We start from the raw sequence: 24,202 nt of genomic DNA on the forward strand, positions 1-24,202 counted from the left end.
GAGTCCAGTAAAGACAGATGCTGAGTTTATTCAATTATGAGTTTGTTCGCATGATTGAGTGTGAATGCAAGTTTTAGTTTTTGATTAAAGGGCGAAAAAATGGTGACATAACCATAAAGCCATAACCAGATAAAACAGCTGATCGAACCTACCTTAAGGAAATCAATGTAATCAAGTTAGCGGTATGTTATGGCACCATTAATCGATTACATTGATTTCCATAAGGTAGGTTCGATCAGCTGTTTTATCTGGTTATGGCTTTATGGTTATAAGTCACCATTAATTCGCCCTTTAATCAAAAACTAAAACTTGCATTCACACTCAATCATGCGAACAAACTCATAATTGAATAAACTCAGCATCTGTCTTTACTGGACTCCGTTAGAATATTGTGATCGAATGACCGAACAGGATTTGCGTACTACCTCACAGTTTACATCGAGTAAATGCCTAAAATATAACGAGTGACGGCCCTTATTATATTTATCCTCTTTGCTCTAATACGGAACATAATGGAAATTAGAAGGTGGCGCATTGCGCATGTAAACATTAGTTCAGCTGTTTTTTATCGGCAATTTTTATATCATTTTCCTTTAGCTCTTTTTTTTCTCTCTCTTTCTTTCATTCACTGAAGCAGTCAAGTGTGACGTAGATGCGCAGAACGAAGCAATTTTGAACTCGTGCATGCACAATCTTCTGTGTGTGATTTGCGATACGGAATACTTCTGATATTTTAATAAAAAAATATATATATTTTCTTTGAGGAAAAAATTGGTGAAGGTCGCGGCTCACAGTTGAAAACCACTAACAAATTGCAATTTTCTCTATGTTATGGGCTTTTGATTTGTAGGAGGGAGAGTGTACATCCGGTACTATCTTACAAGGTAACCTCTTATTCAATTTCAAGCGAAAAACACAAGCAGGTCCATGGTGAACTCCATAAACAGGCGTCGGACCTTTATGCCGGGGATTGCCCGGTGAATCCAGTACTCAAAGAAAAGTATCCAAAACTCGCGGAAGAGGAACGCATACTCCCCAGGGAAACGCGTGTCACTCTTGCTCAACTTCGTTCTGGATACTGTAACAGGCTAAACTCTTACTTATCTAGAATCAACCCCGGCATACAAAATGTATGCCCCGCTTGCAATGTGTCCCCACATGACACCAACCATCTCTTTAATTGTAATGTGAAACCAACGCCTCTAACACCCCTTTCTTTATGGTCCACCCCTGTTGAAACAGCAAGTTTCCTTGGACTCCCGTTAGAGGATGTTGATGACAATTTGTGATCGGTCGCGGCTGTTAGGTGGGGCGAAGCATTGCTACAACAACATTCAATTTTTGTTTTTTAAATCAGGAATGCCATAGTGGCTATCAAAGGAATAATATATCATGTCTTATTTCAGAACAAATATTGCGAAGATGAGCTGCTACCTAGAATTACCATCTTATCCTAATATATTTTGTTTTTTCTTAAAATATCTGATCATATCTCGTTAATGGCTCAACCAATATGGTTGTGAATAGATACGTAGATACAAAATTAAACTTTTTGCATTACCCTGGATCACTGCTATTTTTTTTTTTTTTATTTGCTATAGTCCCCTAATTATAAAAATGGTCGAAATTTAAAATTCTATGGATACATTTTTGTTGTTTTTTTTTCTTTGTTTTCTAAAATTTGCGTTTTTTGAAAAGAAAGATCCATTAATTTTATCGTATCTCTGGAACGGGTTGTCCGATTTTGTTGGAGAAAACAGCATATAATAGCAAATGAAATTACCTTAGAATTGTTTAAATACCATTTTTTTTAAAATACTTATTGGTTTCAGAGTTATTTGCATCGCATTATAAAAAATCGATTCTTGTATTAAGAATTTCCATTTTTTTTTTCTTCTTTAATTCGCTTCTTTAATTTGTATTAAAAATTTCCATTTTTTTTTTCTTCTTTAATTCGGAAAGAGGCAAAAACTTACAACTTTTATTAGATGGTCGTAAAACCGTGAACATTTCAAATAAGGCAAGCTTTATTTCATGAAAATCCATAGATAAACGGTAATATTATTAACAATTAAGTGAATGAAGGGAAATTACGTATTTTTAATATTTTTATTTATTTAGCTATTTAAGATACCTTTATCAAAGAAATTCTACAAAATTTAGTACTTGAAATATTTAAAAATAGTTTCTACTTTTTGCTTGTCTACTGTAATTTTCTGAATTTGATTCTCGTATAAGAAACCAATTGTAAAATCCGGACTTTTATTTTTTAAGTCCTAAATAAAATTTAAAACCGGACTTTTAATTTTGTTAAGGGTAGAACAAAAGTTCGGCATTTTAGGTGAGGAAATGCTCATTTAAATGAAACAAATTTTTACCAATCTTTTCGCCTAAATATTTGGTTTTGAAAATTGTTGTTGTTACTATACTATAAATTTTTCGTTAGAAAACCATAACCACCTGTTATACTTACACTTTTTCGTAGTAAACATGCACTTGGTTTTTCGCCATGAAGTTTGAACCAGTTGAGATACTGCGTTGAAATTTGACACACCACTTTCTGGTGAAACAACAAAGATTCTGTGTGAAAAAAAATCATATAATTTTTATGAGCCATTCTACAGTTATAGGGCTTTACTTTTATTCTATCCTTAAATAAAAAAATCCGGACTTTACATTTATTTTCGGACTTAAAAAATAAAAGTACCGATTTAATAATTTCTTTCTAAAAAATTACAAGTCCGCAATAAATTTTTACTGAAGGACTTTTACTACAAAAGCAATAACAGTTTAATCTCATTCTTTTAAAAATTCAGCACGAGGAGGATCGCCAAAGTATCATACAAACACTTTACTGAAGTCTGCTAAACTGGAACCAATATTTTGTGTTTTTTAATGACGCGTAGAAAATTGTGCTAAGCAAAACTTTGCTTTTATTCTCTGTAGACTTTTTTCGGGAAATACCCATATCTTCAATGATTGATTGATTACTTTTCCATTATTCTTATAGCAAACTCAGCTGTACCGAAGCGTGACCGGGTTTGCTCGTATGTAACTATATTTGTATGTGCAGGGCCGTATAGAGAAAATCCGGGCCCGGGACTAAACAATTTACGGGTCGCCTATAAAAATTCCACTAATACATTTGATTAATTTGAATTAATGACGTCTCTTTCATGAATCATTATTGATGGATTACATCAAAACAATTTTTGCCACATCAACTAAATGATTTTTGGAATAAGAGCTGCAAATTATATGAACACAGAATATTTACTATTTATACCATTTTATTGTAACGATTTCTGTTAAATTTAATGATGATTATAAATTTTAATTATTCAATAAAGAAGGTTCGGATATCAAAGAGTGGCTTTCCTTGCTTTTTTCGCTGCAAAATTTTTTATAATAATATCAAAATTTAACTGTCTTGCCAAAACGGAGTCAACACAAAGCGTGGCAAGTCCTGAAACTCGCTCTTGAGATGAACACGATCTATGAAAGTTTTTGATTCTTGAAAGGACGTTAAAGGCACGTTCTGCACTAGCTACAGTGACAGGTATAGTGTAAAAGATACGTAAAGCAACACAAATGTTGGGGAAAATTGTATACAGATTTTGAACATAGATGGTATTTAGCAATTTCAATGGTGACAGACCTTTATCAAAATTTGCTTTGTAAATGTGTTTCGAGTGAATTATTTCGCATTCTAAGTTTTGAGAAATGTCCGACTTGTATTTTTTGACAAATTTTTCTGCGCTCGCCCCAACTGTAGTTTCATCCATGTCTTCAAATTGCCACAAAAATGAAAGCGTCTCGCTCAATGTTCTCATAACTGCAAATCGTTCAGTAATGCCAGTGATTACCGAATCAAAGATCACCAGGAATGTATTGTTTTTAAAATCAGACTCCGAATCATCCATAATCATCTCATTTAAATTATCTTCAGAACGTCTTTTGGGGTTTCTCTTTCGAAAGTCGGGAAACTTTGGCGAGATTTTCAATTGAATAGCAAGTGTTTTGCATTCGTTTAAAATTGTTTCCCATTGGTTCCTGATCAACTTCAAATCAGCTAACAACGCATCTAGATGTCGGACCTCAACATCTATGGTGGCGTCTCTAGCTAGGAGGACCACATTTCTTTCATTAATGGTAGTCAGTATTTTGAACCAAATTGAGGACAGCAAGATACATTCGAACTTCTTGATGTTCTTGAGAATACCGGTAACATCTCCGTATGCTTGGCTTTTCTCTGAAAGACTATGAAGAGAGCTCGGTACATTTTTTTTGAGGACGTCCCATCGTTGTGAACTGCTGCTGAAAATAGTAAAACATTTTTGTACAACTTCGAAGAAAGTAATTGCAGCCGTACAACATTCTGCAGCATCAACACCACATAAGTTGAGACTGTGGGTTGCACAAGGCGAGTAATCAGCATTCGATTTTTTATAGAGAATGTAACGTAGTGCTCCGTTGTAAGCTCCTTTCATATTGGTTCATATTGGCGCCGTTATCGTACCCTTGTACACGACAATCTTTTAATGGGATTTCATGTTCACCTAGAGTACGACAAATTACATCAGCGATTTTCTGACCAGTTTTTTCGTTACAATTCACGAAAGCCAAAAACCGTTCATGAATTGTAAAATTTGTTGCTTTCGTTAGTGCAAAATGAACGTAGTCAACGTGACTAGCATGATAATAGCAAAATACTTGGCTTTCTTGCCTTGATCTAATATAGTTTCCCTCACGTGCTTTGGACAAATTTCTGTAAACTCATTCAGAATGTCTGGGGAAAGATAGTGAACTTGTAAACGTTTGTGCTGCCGTTGTGAAATCCTAACTTTCTCCAAATGATCTCTAAGTATCGGATCATAATGGCTTATGAGATCTTAGATGCCCGAAAAATGTCCATTGTTTCGTTCACCAAGATATATACTTTCGCCTTTGAAAGCTAGGCCTCTTTCACCCAAAAATAAAATAGTGTCCAAAATTCTGTATAAAATTTATTTCCACTTTTCACTTTCAGTGATTAGCTGTTCATTGATAAGTGTATCAATTGTAGCCTCCTTGTGAAGTAGATTTTGTAAATATCGCCATTGAATATAACATTTATTGTGATCTTGAGTTTGAAGGCAGTTTCTCGTATAGCTTCTTCCATAAATGGAATATCCGCACAACAAATTTTAGGTCGATTTAAATTATTGGTGCTTAACAGACGACATGGTAGGCAGTAAAAAGCATTGCTACTGGCACTCCACACTAACCAGTCACGCTCCACTTTCTCTTCATTTGCCAAGATTCTGTTTAACAACGAGGCAGGAAATGCCTCGTCATGACAATCCCGTGGAAAGATAACAGGGCACTTTTGATGACCTCGACGAATTATTTCGTTGACTTCTTCAGATCGTAAAAAGTCATTATACACGGTACCGGTATCGAAGTCGTTTAAATAATCTGGACTTTGATACAGAGTTGGTGGTATTGTTGGAAGATTTTTGAAGATGAACCTTCATCACTATCACCACGAAAACTTTGCGATTTCGGATTCATGTAAATATACATTTTTGTTTGATGTTTCCATTGTCTCCTCACTGTTCGAAGGCCCAGGCAAAAAATCATTATCAATATTCGTTGCCTTTGAAATTCGGCTTAAAATTTGCACATGGAACAACTAAAGACTCTCGTGAATTAAAGAAAAATGTTTTAGTACCTCTAAATCACGGCCCCCTGAGAAACCCCGGGCCCGTGGGAATCCCCCATCCCCCCTCTCGACGGGCCTGTGTATTTAATTATTCCAGTTAATGAATAACTCGCACTATGTGACAAAAACAAAAACAAAATATTGAATGTACCTGCTTGCGAGGCATGACATAAGTTATACATAGGTTTAGTCGTGTAAACTAAAACTGCATACTGAGAATTTCCAACAAGTAAAGTTGTCTAAGTTCGGGTGTAACCGAATATTATATACTCAGCGTGAGCTTCAATTGTACCGTTAATTAAGCATAAACCAAAGGCTAGCAATTTGTGCTAAAGTAGTATTTATAATTTACTGGCAAAACAAAAAAAAATGACAACTTTACTTACTTACTTAATTGGCGCTTAACCGTCGAAACGGTAATGGTCATCCAACAAGGCGCGCCAGTCGCTCCTTCGCTCCGCCAACCGGCGCCAATTGGTCACACCAAGAGAGTATAAATTGTTTTCCACCTGGTCCTTCCAACGGAGTGGGGGCCGCCCTCTACCTCTGCTTCCATAGGCGGGTTCTGATAGAAACACTTTCTTGGCCGGAGCATCATCTTTCATTCGCATAACATGGCCTAGCCAGCGCAGCCGCTGCCTTTTAATTCGCTTGACTATGTTGATGTCTGCGTATAGCTCGTACAGCTCATCATTACATCTTCTTCGGTACTCGACATCGCCAACGAGTAGAGGTCCATAAATATTTCGAAGAATTTTCTCTCGAAAACTCCCACAGCCGCTTCATCTGCTGTTGTCATGGTCCATGCTTCTGCCCCATATAGCAGGACGGGTACGATAAGTGACTTGTAGAGTATGATTTTCGTTCGCCGAGAGAGGACTTTACTTTTCAATTGCCTACCTAGTCCAAAGAAGCATTTATTGGCAAGATTGATTCCTCGCTGGATTTCAGTGCTGATGTTGTTGCTAGTATTGATGCTGGTCCCCAAATAAACGAAGTCTTTTACTATTTCGAAATTATGGCTGCCAAGGCGCGTATGCGCTGACTATTTGCTCGATGACAGCAGGTACTTCGTTTTGTCCTCATTCACCATCAAATCCATCTTTACCGCTTCTTTTTCCAGTTTGGAGTAAGCAAAACTAACAGCGCGGGTGTTTAGGCCGATGATATCAATGTCATCAGCATATGCCAGTAATTGCACGCTTTTATAGTATATTGTTCCAGTGCGGTTAAGTTCTGCAGCTAGTATAATTTTCTCCAGCATCAAATTAAAGAAATCGCACGATAGGGGGCCACCCTGTCTGAAACCTCGTTTAGTTTCGAACGGCTCGGAGAGGTCCTTCCCAATTCTGAGTGAGCTGATGGTGTTACTCAACGTGATTTTGTCACAGCCGTATAAGTTTTGCGGGGAAACCAAAGTCAGACATAGCGGCATATAGGCAGCTCATTTTCGTGCTGTCGAAGGCGGCTTTAAAGTCGACGAAGAGGTGATGTGTGTCGATTCTCTTTTAGCGGGTCTTTTCCAAGATTTGGCGTATTGTGAAAATCTGGTGATGGTAGCTTTACCAGGTCTGAAGTCGCACTGATAAGATCCAATCAGCCGGTTCACGGTGCGCTTCAATCTTTCGCACAATACACTTGAAAGGACCTTATATGCGATATTAAGAAGGCTGATTCCACGATAGTTGGTGCATTTTGCAGTATCCCCCTTCTTGTGGACTGGGCAAAGAACACTTAGATTCCAACCGTCGGACATGCACTCGTCCGCCCATATTTTGCTAAAAAGCTGCTGCATGCGCCTTACCAACTCCTCGCCGCCCTAATATCTCCGCAGGCAATTCATCAGCGCCCACGGCCTTGTTGTTTTTCAATCTGGTTATTGCTATTCTAACTTCATCATAATCGGGCGGGGTGGACCTATATTCCATCATCATCGATTGCGGGATCGGGTTCTTCATCTCTGCGCGGTGAATTACTGCCTCCATTTAGGAGAGCAGAGAAGTGTTCCCTCCATAATCTAAGCACTCTCTGGACATCAGTTACAAGGTCGCCGTTTTCGTTCCTACAGGAGTTTGCCCCGGTCTTAAAACCTTCCGTCTGACGCCATATTTTTTGGTAAAATTTTCGGGCGTTATTCCTGGTGGATAGCAGCACAAGCTCCTCGCACTCACGCCTTTCTGCTTCTGCTTTTTTCTTCCTAAAAAGGCGTCTCGCTTCCCTTTTCAATTCACGATAGCGTTCACACCCTCCTCTTGTCGCGCTCGCTTTTAACGTTAAAATTGACAACCTGCTAATCGAATATTTTGTTTAAGAAGATACACAGAAGGGTATTCACAAGGAAGCCTAAGTCAATTCTGTGTTCAAAAATCAACGGATTTTAGAAGTCTTTGGAAATCCGCCCACAATAACCAAGGCAATCCGAGTAATCAAAAACATATTTTTATACTCAGTTGAGCAGAGCTCACAGAGTATATTAAGTTTGATTGGATAACGGTTGGTTGTACATATATAAAGGAATCGAGATAGATATAGACTTCCATATATCAAAATAATCAGGATCGAAAAAAAATTTGATTGAGCCATGTCCGTCCGTCCGTCCGTCCGTCCGTCCGTTAACACGATAACTTGAGTAAATTTTGAGGTATCTTGATGAAATTTGGTATGTAGGTTCCTGAGCACTCATCTCAGATCGCTATTTAAAATGAACGATATCGGACTATAACCACGCCCACTTTTTCGATATCGAAAATTTCGAAAAACCGAAAAAGTGCGATAATTCATTACAAAAGACCGATAAAGCGACGAAACTTGGTAGATAAGTTGAAATTATGACGCAAAATAGAAAATTAGTAAAATTTTGGACAATGGGCGTGGCACCGCCCACTTTTAAAAGAAGGTAATTTAAAACTTTTGCAAGATGTAATTTGGCAGTCGTTGAAGATATCATGATGAAATTTGTCAGGAACGTTACTACTATTACTATATGTACGCTTAATAAAAATTAGCAAAATCGGGGAAGGACCACGCCCACTTTTAAAAAAAATTTTTTTTTAAAGTAAAATTTTTACAAAAAATTTAATATCTTTACAGTAATAAGTAAATTATGTCAACATTCAACTCCAGTAATGATATGGTGCAACAAAATACAAAAATAAAAGAAAATTTCAAAATGGGCGTGGCTGCGCCCTTTTTCATTTAATTTGTCTAGGATACTTTTAACGCCATAAGTCGAACAAAAATTAACCAATCCTTTTGAAATTTGGTAGGGGAGTAGATTTTACGACGTTAACTGTTTTCTGTGAAAATGGGCGAAATCGGTTGATGCCACGCCCAGTTTTTATACACAGTCGTCCGTCCGTCCGTCCGTCTGCCCGTTAACACGATAACTTGAGTAAATTTTGAGGTATCTTCATGAAATTTGGTATATATGTTTCTGGGCACTCATCTCAGATCGCTATTTAAAATGAACGATATCGGACAATAACCACGCCCAATTTTTCGATATCGAAAATTTCGAAAAATCAAAAAAGTGCGATAATTCATTACCAAATACGCATTAAGCGATGAAACTTGGTAGGTGAGTTGAGCTTATGACGCAGAATAGAAAACTAGTAAAATTTTGGCCATTGGGCGTGGCACCGCCCACTTTTAAATGAAGGTAATTTAGAAGTTTTGCAAGCTGTAATTTGGCAGTCGTTAAAGATATCATGATGAAATTTGGCAGGAACATTACCCTCATTACTTTATGTCTGCTTAATAAAAATTAGCAAAATCGGAGAACGACCACGCCCACATTTTAAAAAAAAATTTTTTTAATTCAAATTTTAAAAGAAGAGTTAATATCTTTACAGCATATAAGTAAATTATGTCAACATTCAACTCCAGTAATGATGTGGTGCAACAAATTACAAAAATAAAAGAAAATTTCAAAATGGGCGTGGCTCCGCCCTTTTTCATTTAATTTGTCTAGGATGCTTTTAATGCCATAAGTCGAACAAAAATTAACCAATCCTTGTGAAATTTGGTAGAGGCTTGGCTCCTAGGACGATAACTGTTTTCTGTGAAAAAGGGCGAAATCGGTTGAAGCCACGCCCAGTTTTTATACACAGTCCACCGTCTGTCCTTCCGCTCGGCCGTTAACACAATAACTTGAGCAAAAATCGATATATCTTTACTAAACTTAGCACACGTACTTATCTGAACTCACTTTATCTCGATATAAAAAATGGCCGAAATCCGACGATAACCACGTCCACTTTATCGATATCGAAAATTACGAAAAATAAAAAAATGCCATAATTCTATACCAAATACGAAAAAAGGGATGAAACATTGTAACTGGATTGGTTTATTGACGCAAAATATAACTTTGGAAAAAACTTTGTAAAATGGGTGTGACACCTACCATATTAAGTAGAAGAAAATGAAAAAGTTCTACAAGGCGAAATCAACAGCCCTTGGAATCTTGGCAGGAATACTGTTAGTGGTATTCCATATATAAATAAATTAGCAGTACCCGACAGATGATTTTCTGGATCACCTGGTCCACATTTTGGTCGATATCCCGAGAACGCCTTCACATATACATCTAAGGGCCACTCGCTTTTAAAACCCTCATTAATACCTTTAATTTGATATCCATATCGTACAAACACATTCTAGAGTCACCCCTGGCCCACCCTAATGGCGATATCTCGAAAAGGCGTCCACCTATAGACCTAATGCCCACTCCCATTAAAATGCTCAGTAACACCTTTCGTTTGATACCCATATCGTACAAACATTCTAGAGTCACCCCTGGCCCACCCTAATAGCGATATCTCGAAAAGGCGTCCACCTATAGACCTAATGCCCACTCCCTATTAAAATGCTCAGTAACACCTTTCGTTTGATACCCATATCGTACAAACATTCTAGAGTCACCCCTGGCCCACCCTAATGGCGGTATCTCGAAAAGGCGTCCACCTATAGACCTAATGTCCACTCCCTCTTAAAATGCTCAGTAACACCTTTCGTTTGATACCCATATCGTACAAACATTCTAGAGTCACCCCTGGCCCACCCTAATGGCGATATCTCGAAAAGGCGTCCACCTATAGACCTAATGTCCACTCCCTCTTAAAATGCTCAGTAACACCTTTCGTTTCATACCCATATCGTACAAACATTCTAGAGTCACCCCTGGCCCACCCTAATGGCGATTTCTCGAAAAGGCGTCCACCTATAGACCTAATGCGCACTCCCTCTTAAAATGCTCAGTAACACCTTTCGTTTGATACCCATATCGTACAAACATTCTAGAGTCACCCCTGACCCACCCTAATGGCGATTTCTCGAAAAGGCGTCCACCTATAGACCTAATGCCCACTCCCTCTTAAAATGCTCAGTAACACCTTTCGTTTGATACCCATATCGTACAAACACATTCTAGAGTCACCCCTGCCCACCCTAATGACGATATCTCGAAAAGGCGTCCACCTATAGACCTCATGCCCACTCCCTCTTAAAATGCTCAGTAACACCTTTCGTTTGATATGGCGATATCTCGAAACGGCGTCCACCTATGGAACTAAGGATCACTCCTTTTCAAAATACTTATTAACAGCTTTCATTCGATACCCATATCGTACAAACATATTCTAGAGTCACCCCTGGTCCACCTTTATGGCGATTTCTCGAAAAGGCGTTCACCTATAGAACTAAAGCCCATTCCCTTTTAAAATACTCATTACCACCTTTCATTTGATACCCATATCGTACAAACACATTCTAGAGTCACCCCTAGTCCACCTTAATGGCGATATCTCGAAAAGGCGTCCACCGATAGACCTAAGGCCCACTCCCTCTTAAAATGTTCAGTAACACCTTTCATTTGATACCCATATCGTACAAACAAATTCTAGAGTCAGCCCTGGTCCACCTTTATGGCGATATCCCTAAATGGCGTCCATCAATAGAACTATGGCCTACTCTCTCTTAAAATACTCTTTAATACCTTCCATTTGATACACATGTCATACAACCACATTCCAGGGTTACCCTAGGTCCATTTTCCTACATGGTGATTTCCCTTATTTTGTCTCCATAGCTCTCAACTGAGTATGTAATGTTCGGTTACACCCGAACTTAGCCTTCCTTACTTGTTTATATGACACTTAAACATTAAATCAATCAAATATGAAATCTGAGCTACATTTTAAAGAGGCCGCTGATTAATCGGTATCAGACGGTATCGGCTCCAAAAATTGGTATCGGCATCTGCGTAGATATCAGCCTTTATGCCGATTCATTTTCATCAAATGTGCTTCCTATATTATTTGATGTTAAATCGATATTCTTGTGTAATTTTTTTTGTTCAATCTTGATTTCGAATTTTTTGGAATTTGGTGTGGTCCTTTTAAGACAAATACAAAAATGTTTCCCATGCCACCCCTTCAGGCGGTAAAACCTTTGCCAAAAGTGTTGCATTTAAATTTTGATCTCCATTGTGGTCGGTTAAAGGGTGTCATACAGGGGTCAAAATTAAGATTGCTTTATGGCTTTTAAAACTATTAAATTGGATATTTTTGATTTTATATAAACCTATTTCTAGCAAGCATTTTCTCACGTTTCGAAAAAAAAACTTTAGAACATATTTGATCATAACTCAAGGTATTTCTGGCAAAAATCTTCTAAAATTTCTTTATATGAAATACCTTTATATTAGTGGTGTGCCAATATTCGAGCTTTCGAATATTTGAAGCGAATCGTATCGAACTATTCGAATAGCGTTTATATATGCTCCATCTCTGTGAACGAGATTATTTTCAGTAAAATTTTTACGTTTCTCCTTTATTTAATGCTTTCAATTAGAGATTATACTCTAGAGGTAAAACTTTTTCTATGAATAAAATATCCGCATCTATAAATCTAAATAAAAGTAAGAAAGCATAAATTTTTTGCTTTTCAGCGAGTTACTCGCCACTCGTATCAAACTGATGGCAGGCAACTGGTGGCTCGTATTCAAATATATCCTCTTTGTTCAAACCTTAAAAAAAGGGGGTATTTGGTCCTTACAACAGATTTTGAGAGCTTTTGTATACTCGCCTAGACTCAAATTTATGGTATGTCTCGCAAAGAGTGTTTCACTGTACCGCAGTTCTATTAATTATTTGACTAAATTTTGTTTACAATACACTTTAACAAAGTATGGAGATAAGCTCATCATATTAGAGTTTTTTTTGTACCAGTTGCTCTGCCGAACACCAATTAATTTAAAGCTTTATACACGTTTGGGTAGCTTGATTTTTTATGTTAATTTGTGATATGAATACATAACTTGTTGGAAATTCAAATTAAGAAGTAGGTGTACTACAACTTAATGTGGCTTAAAACATTGCTTCTAATAATTTAGTAGTCAATTCATTTATCTAAAAATATACAAAAAATGCAAATATAAACATATGCAATAGTTATAAATATAGGGTGTGCCTTATTTTCCCAAGTATTCCGGTTCTCGATCTCGCTCCCAGAAATATTGGAATAGCCCCAAACATGTATGTGCAAAATTTTAAGCAAATCAAAATGATTTAGATGTTGCGGATTGAGTTGATCGCAAAATTTATGTATGAACTTTCTTGGCTCACGCCCATTCGATCTCCATTACTCTCTCTTTGTCGGCGTCTCCTTCTCCCTCTCCTTCCTTGCTCTCCTCTCCACTCTATATTTGTCCATCTCTCTCTTCCCCTTCCTCCATCTCTCAGCATTCGAAATATCAATGCAGGCGAATTACACAAAATCGCATCGTTAAATAAATTAAATTGTTAAAAATGTTAGCCAAAATTTTAAGCAATCCATAAGTTTAAGCAATTTTTGAAACTTTTTTGAACTAAGTCGGAAACCTCGCGATTAATTACTAATTGTTTTTAAACAAAACCAAAAAAGTTTCAAAAATCGGAAAAAAGAAGGTTGTAAGTTCGTCGGGGTTTAAAAAAAATCAAAAGTTTCAAAAATCTAAAAATCAGTTTGAAGACTATTCTGGGTTTAAAACAAACCCCCAAAATATAAACTACTTGCTGAAAATCTAAACATAAAAAATTTCATTTCTGAAGAGTCTTGCAAGTCATATATTATTTTTTATAACATTTTGTTGTTCATATGAAATGTTATGATAAGGCCGAAATTTTTCACTGCCACGCTACATTCGTACATTGATTTTGCGCATATCTTTTAAACTATTTAACAAAAGTAGGACTTTCTAAGCGACTTTCGAAAGGATTCCAAAAGGCATTATTCTTTTTATTTAAATTTCGATGTGCCGTTCATGGTTTTAAAGTAATGGTGGATTTTGCTGCATTGCCACGCTACACAATTTTGGAAGTGTGTTAAGATTTTACTACACTTTTTCGGAAAAATCTACGAACTGGTACAAGGGATACGATTCCGTCTCCTGTATGCCGCAGAGAAGATATCAAGCCAAGGCCAAAGACCTGCTGTTTCGTTATAATCCAATTTCAATATATCTTATGATAGTATTTCTGGCCACTTCCATGCTACACGTACGAATTATAAATATAGTTTTAAGCGTAGTTTCAGCTAAAGCTTTATGAAATCATAAAAAAAGTGAGACAGAGATAGATTTTCGATGATATCCTTTAATAATTGTTTGAGCTGGTAAACAATATGTTATTATACAAAAACGTAAAATCATATTCGCAGCATGTATTTACATATATAGGGATATATATTAGTTATATCCTTGTTTGGAGATAAAAAAGGAAATTACTTTTTCTCCCGCGTTTGTATTTGTTGGGCACTAGAAATACTGGGTATTGGTTTCGCATTTGAAAGCAACTCAGCAGTTTTCGAGTCTGCGTTGATCGTTTAATTTGTTCTTCTGTTACTTCTTCAATCGCTATTTTGATGGAGTCATTGATACAGCGCGCACACACTCAGAAATTTGGGCCATCACAGTTTTCTTTTTAGTTGGTGATTGTGGAAATGCTCTACTTTCCGCACAGCTTTGCTGAGTGTTTGTTGGTAGTTATAACCATGGCGTATAATTTTACCTGTTGGAATTCCCTTCTAACCTAGACGCGTTTTTTGCACTACATTTTGTACACTTTTTCGTATGACTTCACGTTGCTTCTAGTAGTTATTTTTTCCTTGAGCGGCATTTCATTTTCTTGAGCCTTCTTTTTTTTCGATACAATCCTGCTTTAGCAGATATATTCTGGCTGTATTCTTTTTACTTTTCTGCAGTTTTGAGCTTAGCTACCTAATTTTTATTTTTCTGAGCTTTGTTTAAGCGAATCTATAAATTTATAGTTTATTGAAAAAACTATATACTTTTTGTAAAATCACTGCTACACATGTTTGACCAGTTTTAGTTCATGTTGCCTGTTATAATTCAATGTTTTTTCAACAAATACCAAAATTCCATCAACCACGTTAAGAGAATTTATCAGTGCCTCAATAAAAAATTGCTCAATTCCAAAAAAAAAATCAAAAACTAAGGTTTGTTTGCACTGCTACGCTACACAAAATTGCAGCCTTAATCCGTGCAGCCAAACATGCATACCGGACATAATTCACTTACCACTTATTTGAATTCAATTAAAATGAACTAGTTTCTTTATACTAAGCTAAAACTTGTACGAAGAAAATAATTCATTAAAATATTATTCACCTTTTTCTCTGATGCTGATTTTTTCTTCATTTTTCCATTTCAGAGATTTTATACTCAGTTGAGCAGAGCTCACAGAGTATATTAACTTTGATTGGATAACGGTTGGTTGTAGAGGTATAAAGGAATCGAGATAGGTATAGACTTCCATATATCAAAATCATCAGCATCGAAAAAAAATTTGATTGAGCCATGTCCGTCCGTCCGTCCGTCCGTCCGTTAACACGATAACTTGAGTAAATTTTGAGGTATCTTGATGAAATTTGGTACATAGATTCCTGAGCACTCATCTCAGATCGCAATTTAAAATGAATGATATCGGACTATAACCACGCCCACTTTTTCGATATCGAAAATTTCGAAAAACCGAAAAAGTGCTATAATTCATTACCAAAGACGGATAAAGCGATGACACTTGGTAGGTGGGTTGACCTTATAACGCAGAATAGAAAATTAGTAAAATTTTGGACAGTGGGCGTGGCACCGCACACTTTTAAAAGAAGGTAATTTAAAAGTTCTGCAAGCTGTAATTTGGCAGTCGTTGAAGAAATCATGATGAAATTTGGCAGGATCTTTACTCCTATTACTATATGTATGCTTAATAAAAATTAGCAAAATCGGAGAATGACTGTAAGTTATAATTAAAAATTCTTTTTCTTAAAACTTATTTTTGATTATATTTTATTTTGATTTTTTAATTCTTTTATTTTACCAACTTCAAACAATGAAAATTTTTGATAATTGAATAATCAATATTGAAAATTAAAATATTGATAAAACATTTTAAAATTACAAAATTCAAAGTAACTAAAATACAAAATGGGCGTGGCTCCGCCCTTTTCATTTAATTTTTCTAGGATACTTTTAATGCCATAAGTCGAAAAAAAATTTACCACTCCTTGTGAAATTTGGTAGGGGCTTAGATTCTACGACGGTAACTGTTTTCTATAAAAAAGGGGGATATCGGTTGAAGCCACGCCCAGTTTTTATACACAGTCAACCGTCTGTCCTTCCGCTCGGCCGTTAACACGATAACTTGAGCAAAAATCTTTACTAAACTCAGTTCACGTACTTATCTGAACTCACTTTGTATTGTGTAAAAAATAGCCGAAATCCGACTATAACCACGCCCACTTTTTCGATATCGAAAGTTACGAAAAATGAAAAAAATGCCATAATCTATACCAAATACAAAAAAAGGGATGAAACATGGTAATTGGATTGGTTAATTGACGCAAAATATAACTTAAAAAAACAAAACTTTGCAAAATGGGTGTGACACCTACCATATTAAGCAGAAGAAAATTAAAAAGTTCTGCAGGGCGAAATAAAATGGCCTTGGAATCTTTGCAGGAATACTGTTCGTGGTATTACATATATAAATAAATTAGCGGTACCCGACAGATAATGTTCTGGGTCACCCTGGTCCACATTTTGGTCAATATCTCGAAAACGCCTTCACATATACAACTACCACCACTCCCTTTTAAAATACTCATTAACACCTTTCATTTGATACCCATATCGCACAAACAAATTCTAGAGTCACCCCTGGTCCAGCTTTAAGCCATATCTCGAAAAAGCGTCCACCTATAGAACTTAGGCCCATTCCCTTTTAAAATAATCATTAACACCTTTCATTTGATACCCATATAGTACAAACAAATTCTAGAGTCACCCCTGGTCCACCTTTATGGCTATATTCCTAAATGGCGTCCACCCATAGAACTATGGCCTACTCCCTCTTAAAATACTCTTTAATACCTTCCATTTGATTCACATGTCATACAAACACATTCCACGGCTACCCTAGGTTCATTTTCCTACATGGTGATTTTCCCTTATTTTGTCTCCATAGCTCTCAGCTGAGTATGTAATGTTCGGTTACACCTGAACTTAGCCTTCCTTGTGTTTTTTTTTTTTTGAAATGAGTGATGTATCAAATATAGATCAATTTAAATCAAATATATATGTACATATAGGGTTTTTAGGTGATTTACGAAATAAAATTTCATAGCAAGTAGTGTTTTACGCAATATTGGCAAAAAGCTAAAAAAAAGTTCGATATACTTTATCGCGATTTCAGCCATATGATTTGTTACGCATATATGTCAGCTCCGTGGGTAGGAAAAGGAATAAAAGTTTCTAAGGGTAAAGGAATATAAACACTTAAAATGAATGAAGAATTTCAATCTTTTTTGATTGGCGTAAGTAGTACTTCATAAAAGTGACCGTTATTATGAAAGTGGTTTATCTAAGTCATTTTATTCATTTATTCGAGCCATTGAATTCATGAATTAATTTAGTTATTTTATGTCCTTTGAATTCAGTGATATTTTGTTTGTATTTCCTCTCCTATTGTTAGTTAGAGCTTAATAGACATAACATACAATTCTTATTAAACGGTTTTATTTAGCTTGACTCTGTGTAGCGACCGGCCGGTCGGCCGACACGAATTTTGTAATTAATATTTAAGTAACTTCCCGATAAGCTATAAGCTTCAAACTTGGAATATAAGTCACAACCCGATGACAATGCAATAATAAAAAAAAAACTCCGCCAATTGGCGCAGGTATTGAGATATTGGAAAAAATCGTATATGTGCTCCGAGTAGGCACATATTTTTTTCAATATCTCGATACCTGCGCCACCTAGCGGAATTTTTTTCTTATTATTGCATTGTCATCGGGTTGTGAACTATATTTCATGTTTGAAGCTCGTATCTTATCGGGAAGTTACTTAAATTTTAATTACAAAATTCGTGTCGGTCGACCGGCCGCCCGCTACACGGAGTCAAGCTAAATAAAACCGTTTAAAAAGAAGAGATCGGTCGTTTATATAGCATATGTCCCCTACAGCCGATTGGTTAAATAAGAAACTTTTTACTTTACACAGCCGATTATTCGGATATTACGAATGAGATAAGATTATTGCTCAGCTCCATTCATGAAACGTATGAAGTCTTCGGCACAGTCCTGTCCTTACATGTTTTTTGTTTTGCCGAGTCTTTGATTGGCCGTGTTTTGTTAAGCGTGATGTGAGTGTTGAAATCATGACACAAGCACCGAAAAGGTTCATTTAACAGTTCTAAACTGCCTCAAAAGAAAATGTTTTGTAATGTCTTAACGTTCGTGAACGGACGTTGAAGTTTACGTCGGCAAAAGAAAAGGTCTTGCAATCAATCCATTTAAAATGTTTTAGTCATAGTTGGCAATTTATTAAATCTTTATTCTTTTATTTGGTGGACCTTTTTTAGAAGTTCTTTAATTTTAATAGATGACAATATAAATGTAATATTATAGTTATGACTGGGGCGTTATGGCTAAGTTACCTCCAACTCTAGCTTTAAAAATGTTCTCCAACTGGTTTAATAGTCAACTCATGTATCTGAAAAACAAAAACAATGCGTACATATACATTGAATACATATAATTTGTTTGCGATATATAAAACATACCTGTACATGAGGTGGAGTCTGAAGACAATAAATCAAGGCATCGGCAACATCTTCAGATTTTAGAAATAGTGCATCTGGCATTGCCTTCTTAATTTCAGGGGTTACCATTTCCGTGTCCACGGCACCAGGGCTAATGCTCTGCAAACCCAAGTCATTTATATAAAATAAACAATAATCCAAAAAATAAACCATTCTACTTAAACAGTGTACTCGCTCATACTCATTAGCATAAAGATTGTGAAAGCTGAACTTTTTCTGTCAGTCATAAGAGACGATTCTAATATACGAAAAAAAGTCGCAAAGACCAGCTGTAATTTCTTCAATAAGTATAAAATTCCAACTGGTTTCAAATAGTCCAGCAACGTTTCGTACGTCATTACTATTTTTTTATAGTTTATATTCTGCCCTAATTATAATCTTATCAAATTTGTATGGTGTATGTTAAAAAAAAAAGTTAAAGTAAAAAAAAAAATTCAAAAGTGTTCAAGGCCTTGTAGCATTAATGAATATAACTGAACTATAGATAATGTGATTGAATTATGAAGACGGCGACAATCGAAGGAGGTAATTTTATGAGCTTTATGCAGATACGAAGATAGTGTAGCCAATAAAAACCCAAAGGTTTTGCTGGCTAGGTCATGTTATGCGTATGAATGAAGACGCTGCGGCCAAGAAAGTATTCCCATCGACACAGCAGCTTGAAAGCAGAGGAAGCACGAGATGGCCACTGAGTTAGGAAAGCTAGGTGGAGGAAAGACTTCACCTCCCTTGGTGCTTCCAATTGGCGTCGGTTATCGAAAAATAGGGATAGCTTGTTACGAAACGGCCAAAACTGCCTAGGCGGTTAAGCGTCAATTAATGATGATGATGCAATAGGCTGTATCACGAAAAAATGTTTGGCGTGGGTTAGTTTTATTTAAATATTCATTTCTAGAAACAAATTTGGGGACACCTATTTATTTTTTTTTAATCGGCTTAAGATAGTTTAGCCGCGTGTTTTGCCACAACTTTTTTGTCTGATGTCCAATTTTTAAAATCTTCATAGCGCCGTAAAAGTCTTTCCTATTAAATTTCTTGGCGGCCACCGTGGTGTGATGGTAGCGTGCTCCACCTACCACACCTTATGCCCTGGGTTCACACCCCGGGCAAAGCAACATCAAAATTTTAGAAATAAGGTTTTTCAATTAGACGAAATTTTTTCTAAGCGGGGTCGGCTCTCGGCAGTGTTTGGAAAGCGCTCCGGGTGTATTTCTGTCATGAAAACCTCTCAGTGAAAACTCATCTGCCTTGCAGATGCCGTTCGGAGTCGGCATGAAACATGTAGATCCCGTCCGGCCAATTTGTAGGGAAAATCAAGAGGAGCACGACGCAAATTGGAAGAGAAGCTCGGCCTTAGATCTCTTCGGAGGTTATCGCGCCTTACATTTATTTTTTATTATTTATTAAATTTCTGTGAGATGGTTTTGCGGCAGCGGCAGTTTTAATTTATAAATTTTCTAGATCTGAAGATCTCAAGAAATTATGAAGACTTTGCAAAGATTCATTTACAAATAGAAAATGTGTGGTATTTTTAAGTTTATCTCTTGTTTAACTTTGCATACTACCTTTTTAGCTCCAGAAGATAAACACAATGAACAAAGAAAGAAGCAACACCTCAATTAACAGCGAAACAAATATACTGTGATCGGAATAAAGTCTGAATACTGTGACAATAATGGGACATGTCGTCAAAAACGTGACCTTACGGCTTGGCAATTTACTTCTTTTCTCGTCTTTGAATATTTGATCTTTTTAGTACATTGTGAACTCCTACAATTGAAATATCTTTTTATTCCTCCATTGGCGTATGTACCTGTCAAATAAGGCTGACAGGGAGAATGGCTGTCACGAATGGCCAGAGATAGGAAGAAAGGCTTTTTGTTTACTAGCGGTTAAGAAAGTGAACTGCCATTAATAACCCATTTGTGTTTCAAACCAACTTTTCTATTAAATGTGTCTATAGAAAATCAGGCTACATATTAATTTAATAAATCTAGTCAGTAGAGAAATTAATAGCAGCCAGTCAAGCAAACATTAAAAAATGTGTAAATAATGCAAAATTCCAGTCGCTTAAAAAATTGTCTGAAAAAAAAACTATTGATCAAATGATTTAAGTAATCGTACAACGATTTAAGAGGTCATCGAAGCCATTTACTGTTGTGAACGTTTTTCGCCACTTGTATAAATTCGCAATGATCTTGTATAATTGGTTGATGTTTTCTAATTAAAGTAGTTAAGAATAATTAATTTGAGTGTAATATGCATAGAATACTATTATACATACATATATTGCGTATTAAATAATGCGATGAAAACTTTACAGTAATTTGAGATACATTTTTACACATTTTCGATATTCGAGACCACCAGCTTGCGAACTCGTCGTTAATAGTTTGGTTAAAAGAAATTATGTATGTATTTGAAAGTTAAATTGCTGTTTGCCAAATTTACACCAAGAAACCAAAAGGGTATCAGAATGAAGGATTAGACTGTTCTTTGCCTATAAACACTGAGGCCGTATAATGAGAAAAAAGATCGTCACATGAAGGACTTACTCGTCGGGCATACGTAAGGACATCCAAATTCCCTAAGCAGAACGGCTATAATTTTCTCATTTCACTATGCGATGTAATTGCATTCACAACACTTTGAGAAATATGAAATTCGACCAAATTCGTGTGGACTTTATATTCCATTATAAAAATATTGTTGTTTTTTGTTTGTCTTTTTAATTTGTCCTCATTGGGAAACTCCACATGTTATAAAAATCACAGCTGATCATGCTTTATATGCAACATTCGAAGATAGCAACAGTTTATTATTCGAATAGGGTTGCTTTACATTACATCATACAATAACACAATTTCAACTTACCGTAACTTTGACTTTCGTCTTTAGCGTGGAAAATTCTTGACGATAAATTTCTGTTAAAGCTGTGCATGCAAATTTTGTTGGAGCGTAAATATTCAATGAAAAATTCGGGATTTTTGGAATGCTATGTCCAGCAACACTATTAATAATAAAGACATGTCCATCTCCACCGTTAGCTTTCATGGAGCGGAATGCCTGTTGAGTGCAATTAACCACGCCCATTATATTAGTATCCACTACATCTCTTACATCAGCTGAGTTATTCTCATCCATTAAATTCATTTTACGCACAACGCCGGCATTATTTACAAGCACTGCAATGGGACCAAACTTCGATTCGATTTCTTTGAATGCAGCGATAATTTCTTCTTCATGCCTCACATCACATTTAATTGCATGGATGCGATCGCCGGCTGACGGTTTCACTTGTTTGCGGAGTTCTTCTATGCGTTCCTTGCGTCTTGCTAGACCCACAACGATCATGCCATGTTCGGCGAGATATTTTACACAAGCAGAACCAATGCCAGAACTAGCACCAGTAACCACTGCAACACGATTGTGCCAACGTTCCATTTTAAAACAATTTGTTTAAAGATTTCAACTGCTCAGTATAAAAGCCTTAAACCAAGTGAGCTTTATTCGTGCTTTACATGTTGTTATATATGTACAATTAATAATATTAATATCGTTTTTGATGACGATATTTATATTAGTAGTGCATACATAGTGTGTACATCTGTACATATGACCATACCTTTGAGAAGTGGCAGGGCCGCCGAGAGAAAATCCGTGCCCGGGGGCAAAAAAACACGGGCCTCCGATATAACTTTTTCAAAAATTTACCGTTTGGGATCTTTTTTTTTTAAATTTGTTTTTAAATGTACTTTTCAGAAAGAATACAAAAAAATTTTTAGTTTTTTTTTTTTCAATTAAATAAAAAAAAAATTATCGGCCCACTTCGGGATTAGTGGGGATGATTGCAGAATTAATTGAAGTTTTTTATGAGAAAAAAAAAAAAAAAATGGCGAAATTCCAAAAATTTCGAAAAACTGAAAAATTACAAAAAAAAACTTTAAACATTTTTTCTGTATTTTTTCCGAAAAGTACATTTAAAAACAAATTTTAAAAAAAAAAAAGATCCCAAACGGTCAACTTTTGAAAAAGTTATAGCATTTTGAAAACAACTCCGTTTTTTTTTTTTTTTAATTCATAACTTTTTTTGATTTGGATGAAGAAATTTGAAAAAATTCTGAAAAACGTCTTTCGTAAGCTAGAAAAAGAAGAAAAACTTTCAGCCAATTCTAAAGGGGTCGGGTTCAAAATTGGTCGAAATGGGATGGAATACCCCATATGCATACATGTATATTATATTCAATGAATATATAGTTACGAACTTTAATTTATCTACACATTCATACAGATCAACAATTGAGTAAATATGTTTTCATAGAAGTATACATATTCTTCATAAATTATTAATATACACATTAATAGACACGTTCACAGATTTATAAAATTTGTTGAAATTTAAACCGATTGCAATCTACGAAAGGTGGTGTTTTTTTTTTATTTTCTGTAAGCAAAATGCTTGGATAGCATTTTGAAATTCCCGGCCCCCTCCAAATCCCGGACCTAGGGGGTAATTACCCCCTCATCCCCACCCCCCCCCCCCCCCCCCCCCCCCCCCACTCGACGGCCTGAGAAGTGGAGGTTTACACCGCCGATAAACTGCTCCACCGACGCCGATGTTTTCTCGTTTTCGGTGCTCCTATGCCGGCTGATAAAATATTAGCGCGTTTTTGCATTTTTTTCATTTAAGCTGTCTGGACAGTTTTAGCCGTTAAACATTTCTTTTTCAACATATTTTTTCTGTTGCTTAACTTCTCCTTCTTCGTAACGTTGAGCTCTGATATATTTATATATATTGGCATTGAATATTAATCATATGGAATGCTCGAACAGTTAGGCGTCAGGATAACGTCTCAATTATCTATCTATATCTTGTTTCTTGTTACGTAGATTAAGAATTGTCAATTATTCCGCACCTTCGTTCGAATCCCTGAACTGTCGAATAAATAACGCAAATCTTCAGTATAGCAAACTGTTCTTTATTTACAACACTACAATGGTAGTAGTTCTTCACAATTAATTACTCCTGTACTTTACTTACAACGGTAAAAATCAAACTAATTGACCTGCACTGCTTTTATACTCTCAGTTCCCCTCGTTCACCTATTTCTCCCAGGGTCCACTACATGACTCACATGACTCTACAAAAAAAATGTTGTTCTTTGTCCAAAAGTTTATTTCATGATTATCTGTTTTATTATAAACAAAAACGAAAAGAGAATAAATTTTTTCGGTATAAGGTTTGCTTTCTTAATAGTTATAGTGGGGGTTAAGATACTTGGCTTGGATATCATACGTGGTTCCAGGCTCTGGATCAGGGACTGGTATCAGTCTTAGA

General features: G+C 36.1%; 1 protein-coding gene across 1 annotated transcript; it reads right to left on the reverse strand.

Moving 5' to 3' along the window:
• Positions 1–18,563: 18,563 nt before the first annotated feature.
• LOC137244074 (farnesol dehydrogenase-like) lies at positions 18,564–22,376 on the reverse strand. Its single transcript, XM_067772587.1, has 3 exons — positions 21,739–22,376; positions 18,826–18,963; positions 18,564–18,755 (listed from the first exon to the last, which is right to left on the reverse strand). The coding sequence occupies exons 1-3, from the start codon at positions 22,306–22,308 to the stop codon at positions 18,714–18,716; spliced, it is 750 nt and encodes a 249-aa protein (XP_067628688.1). The 5' UTR covers positions 22,309–22,376; the 3' UTR covers positions 18,564–18,713.
• Between the last annotated feature and the right edge of the window lie 1,826 nt (positions 22,377–24,202).

Source organism: Eurosta solidaginis, chromosome 3, assembly GCF_040869045.1.
Source record: "Eurosta solidaginis isolate ZX-2024a chromosome 3, ASM4086904v1, whole genome shotgun sequence".
Classification (NCBI taxonomy): domain Eukaryota; kingdom Metazoa; phylum Arthropoda; class Insecta; order Diptera; family Tephritidae; genus Eurosta; species Eurosta solidaginis.

Bases quoted from the DNA above. Each gene is read 5' to 3' on its own strand.
- LOC137244074 (XM_067772587.1), bottom strand. From the start codon at position 22,308: ATGGAACGTTGGCACAATCGTGTTGCAGTGGTTACTGGTGCTAGTTCT. The intron at 18,964-21,738 runs GTAAGTTGAAAT...TTGGGTTTGCAG, and splicing joins AGACGAAAGTCAAAGTTACG to AGCATTAGCCCTGGTGCCGT. The intron at 18,756-18,825 runs GTATGTTTTATA...TTTGTTTTTCAG, and splicing joins AGACTCCACCTCATGTACAG to ATACATGAGTTGACTATTAA.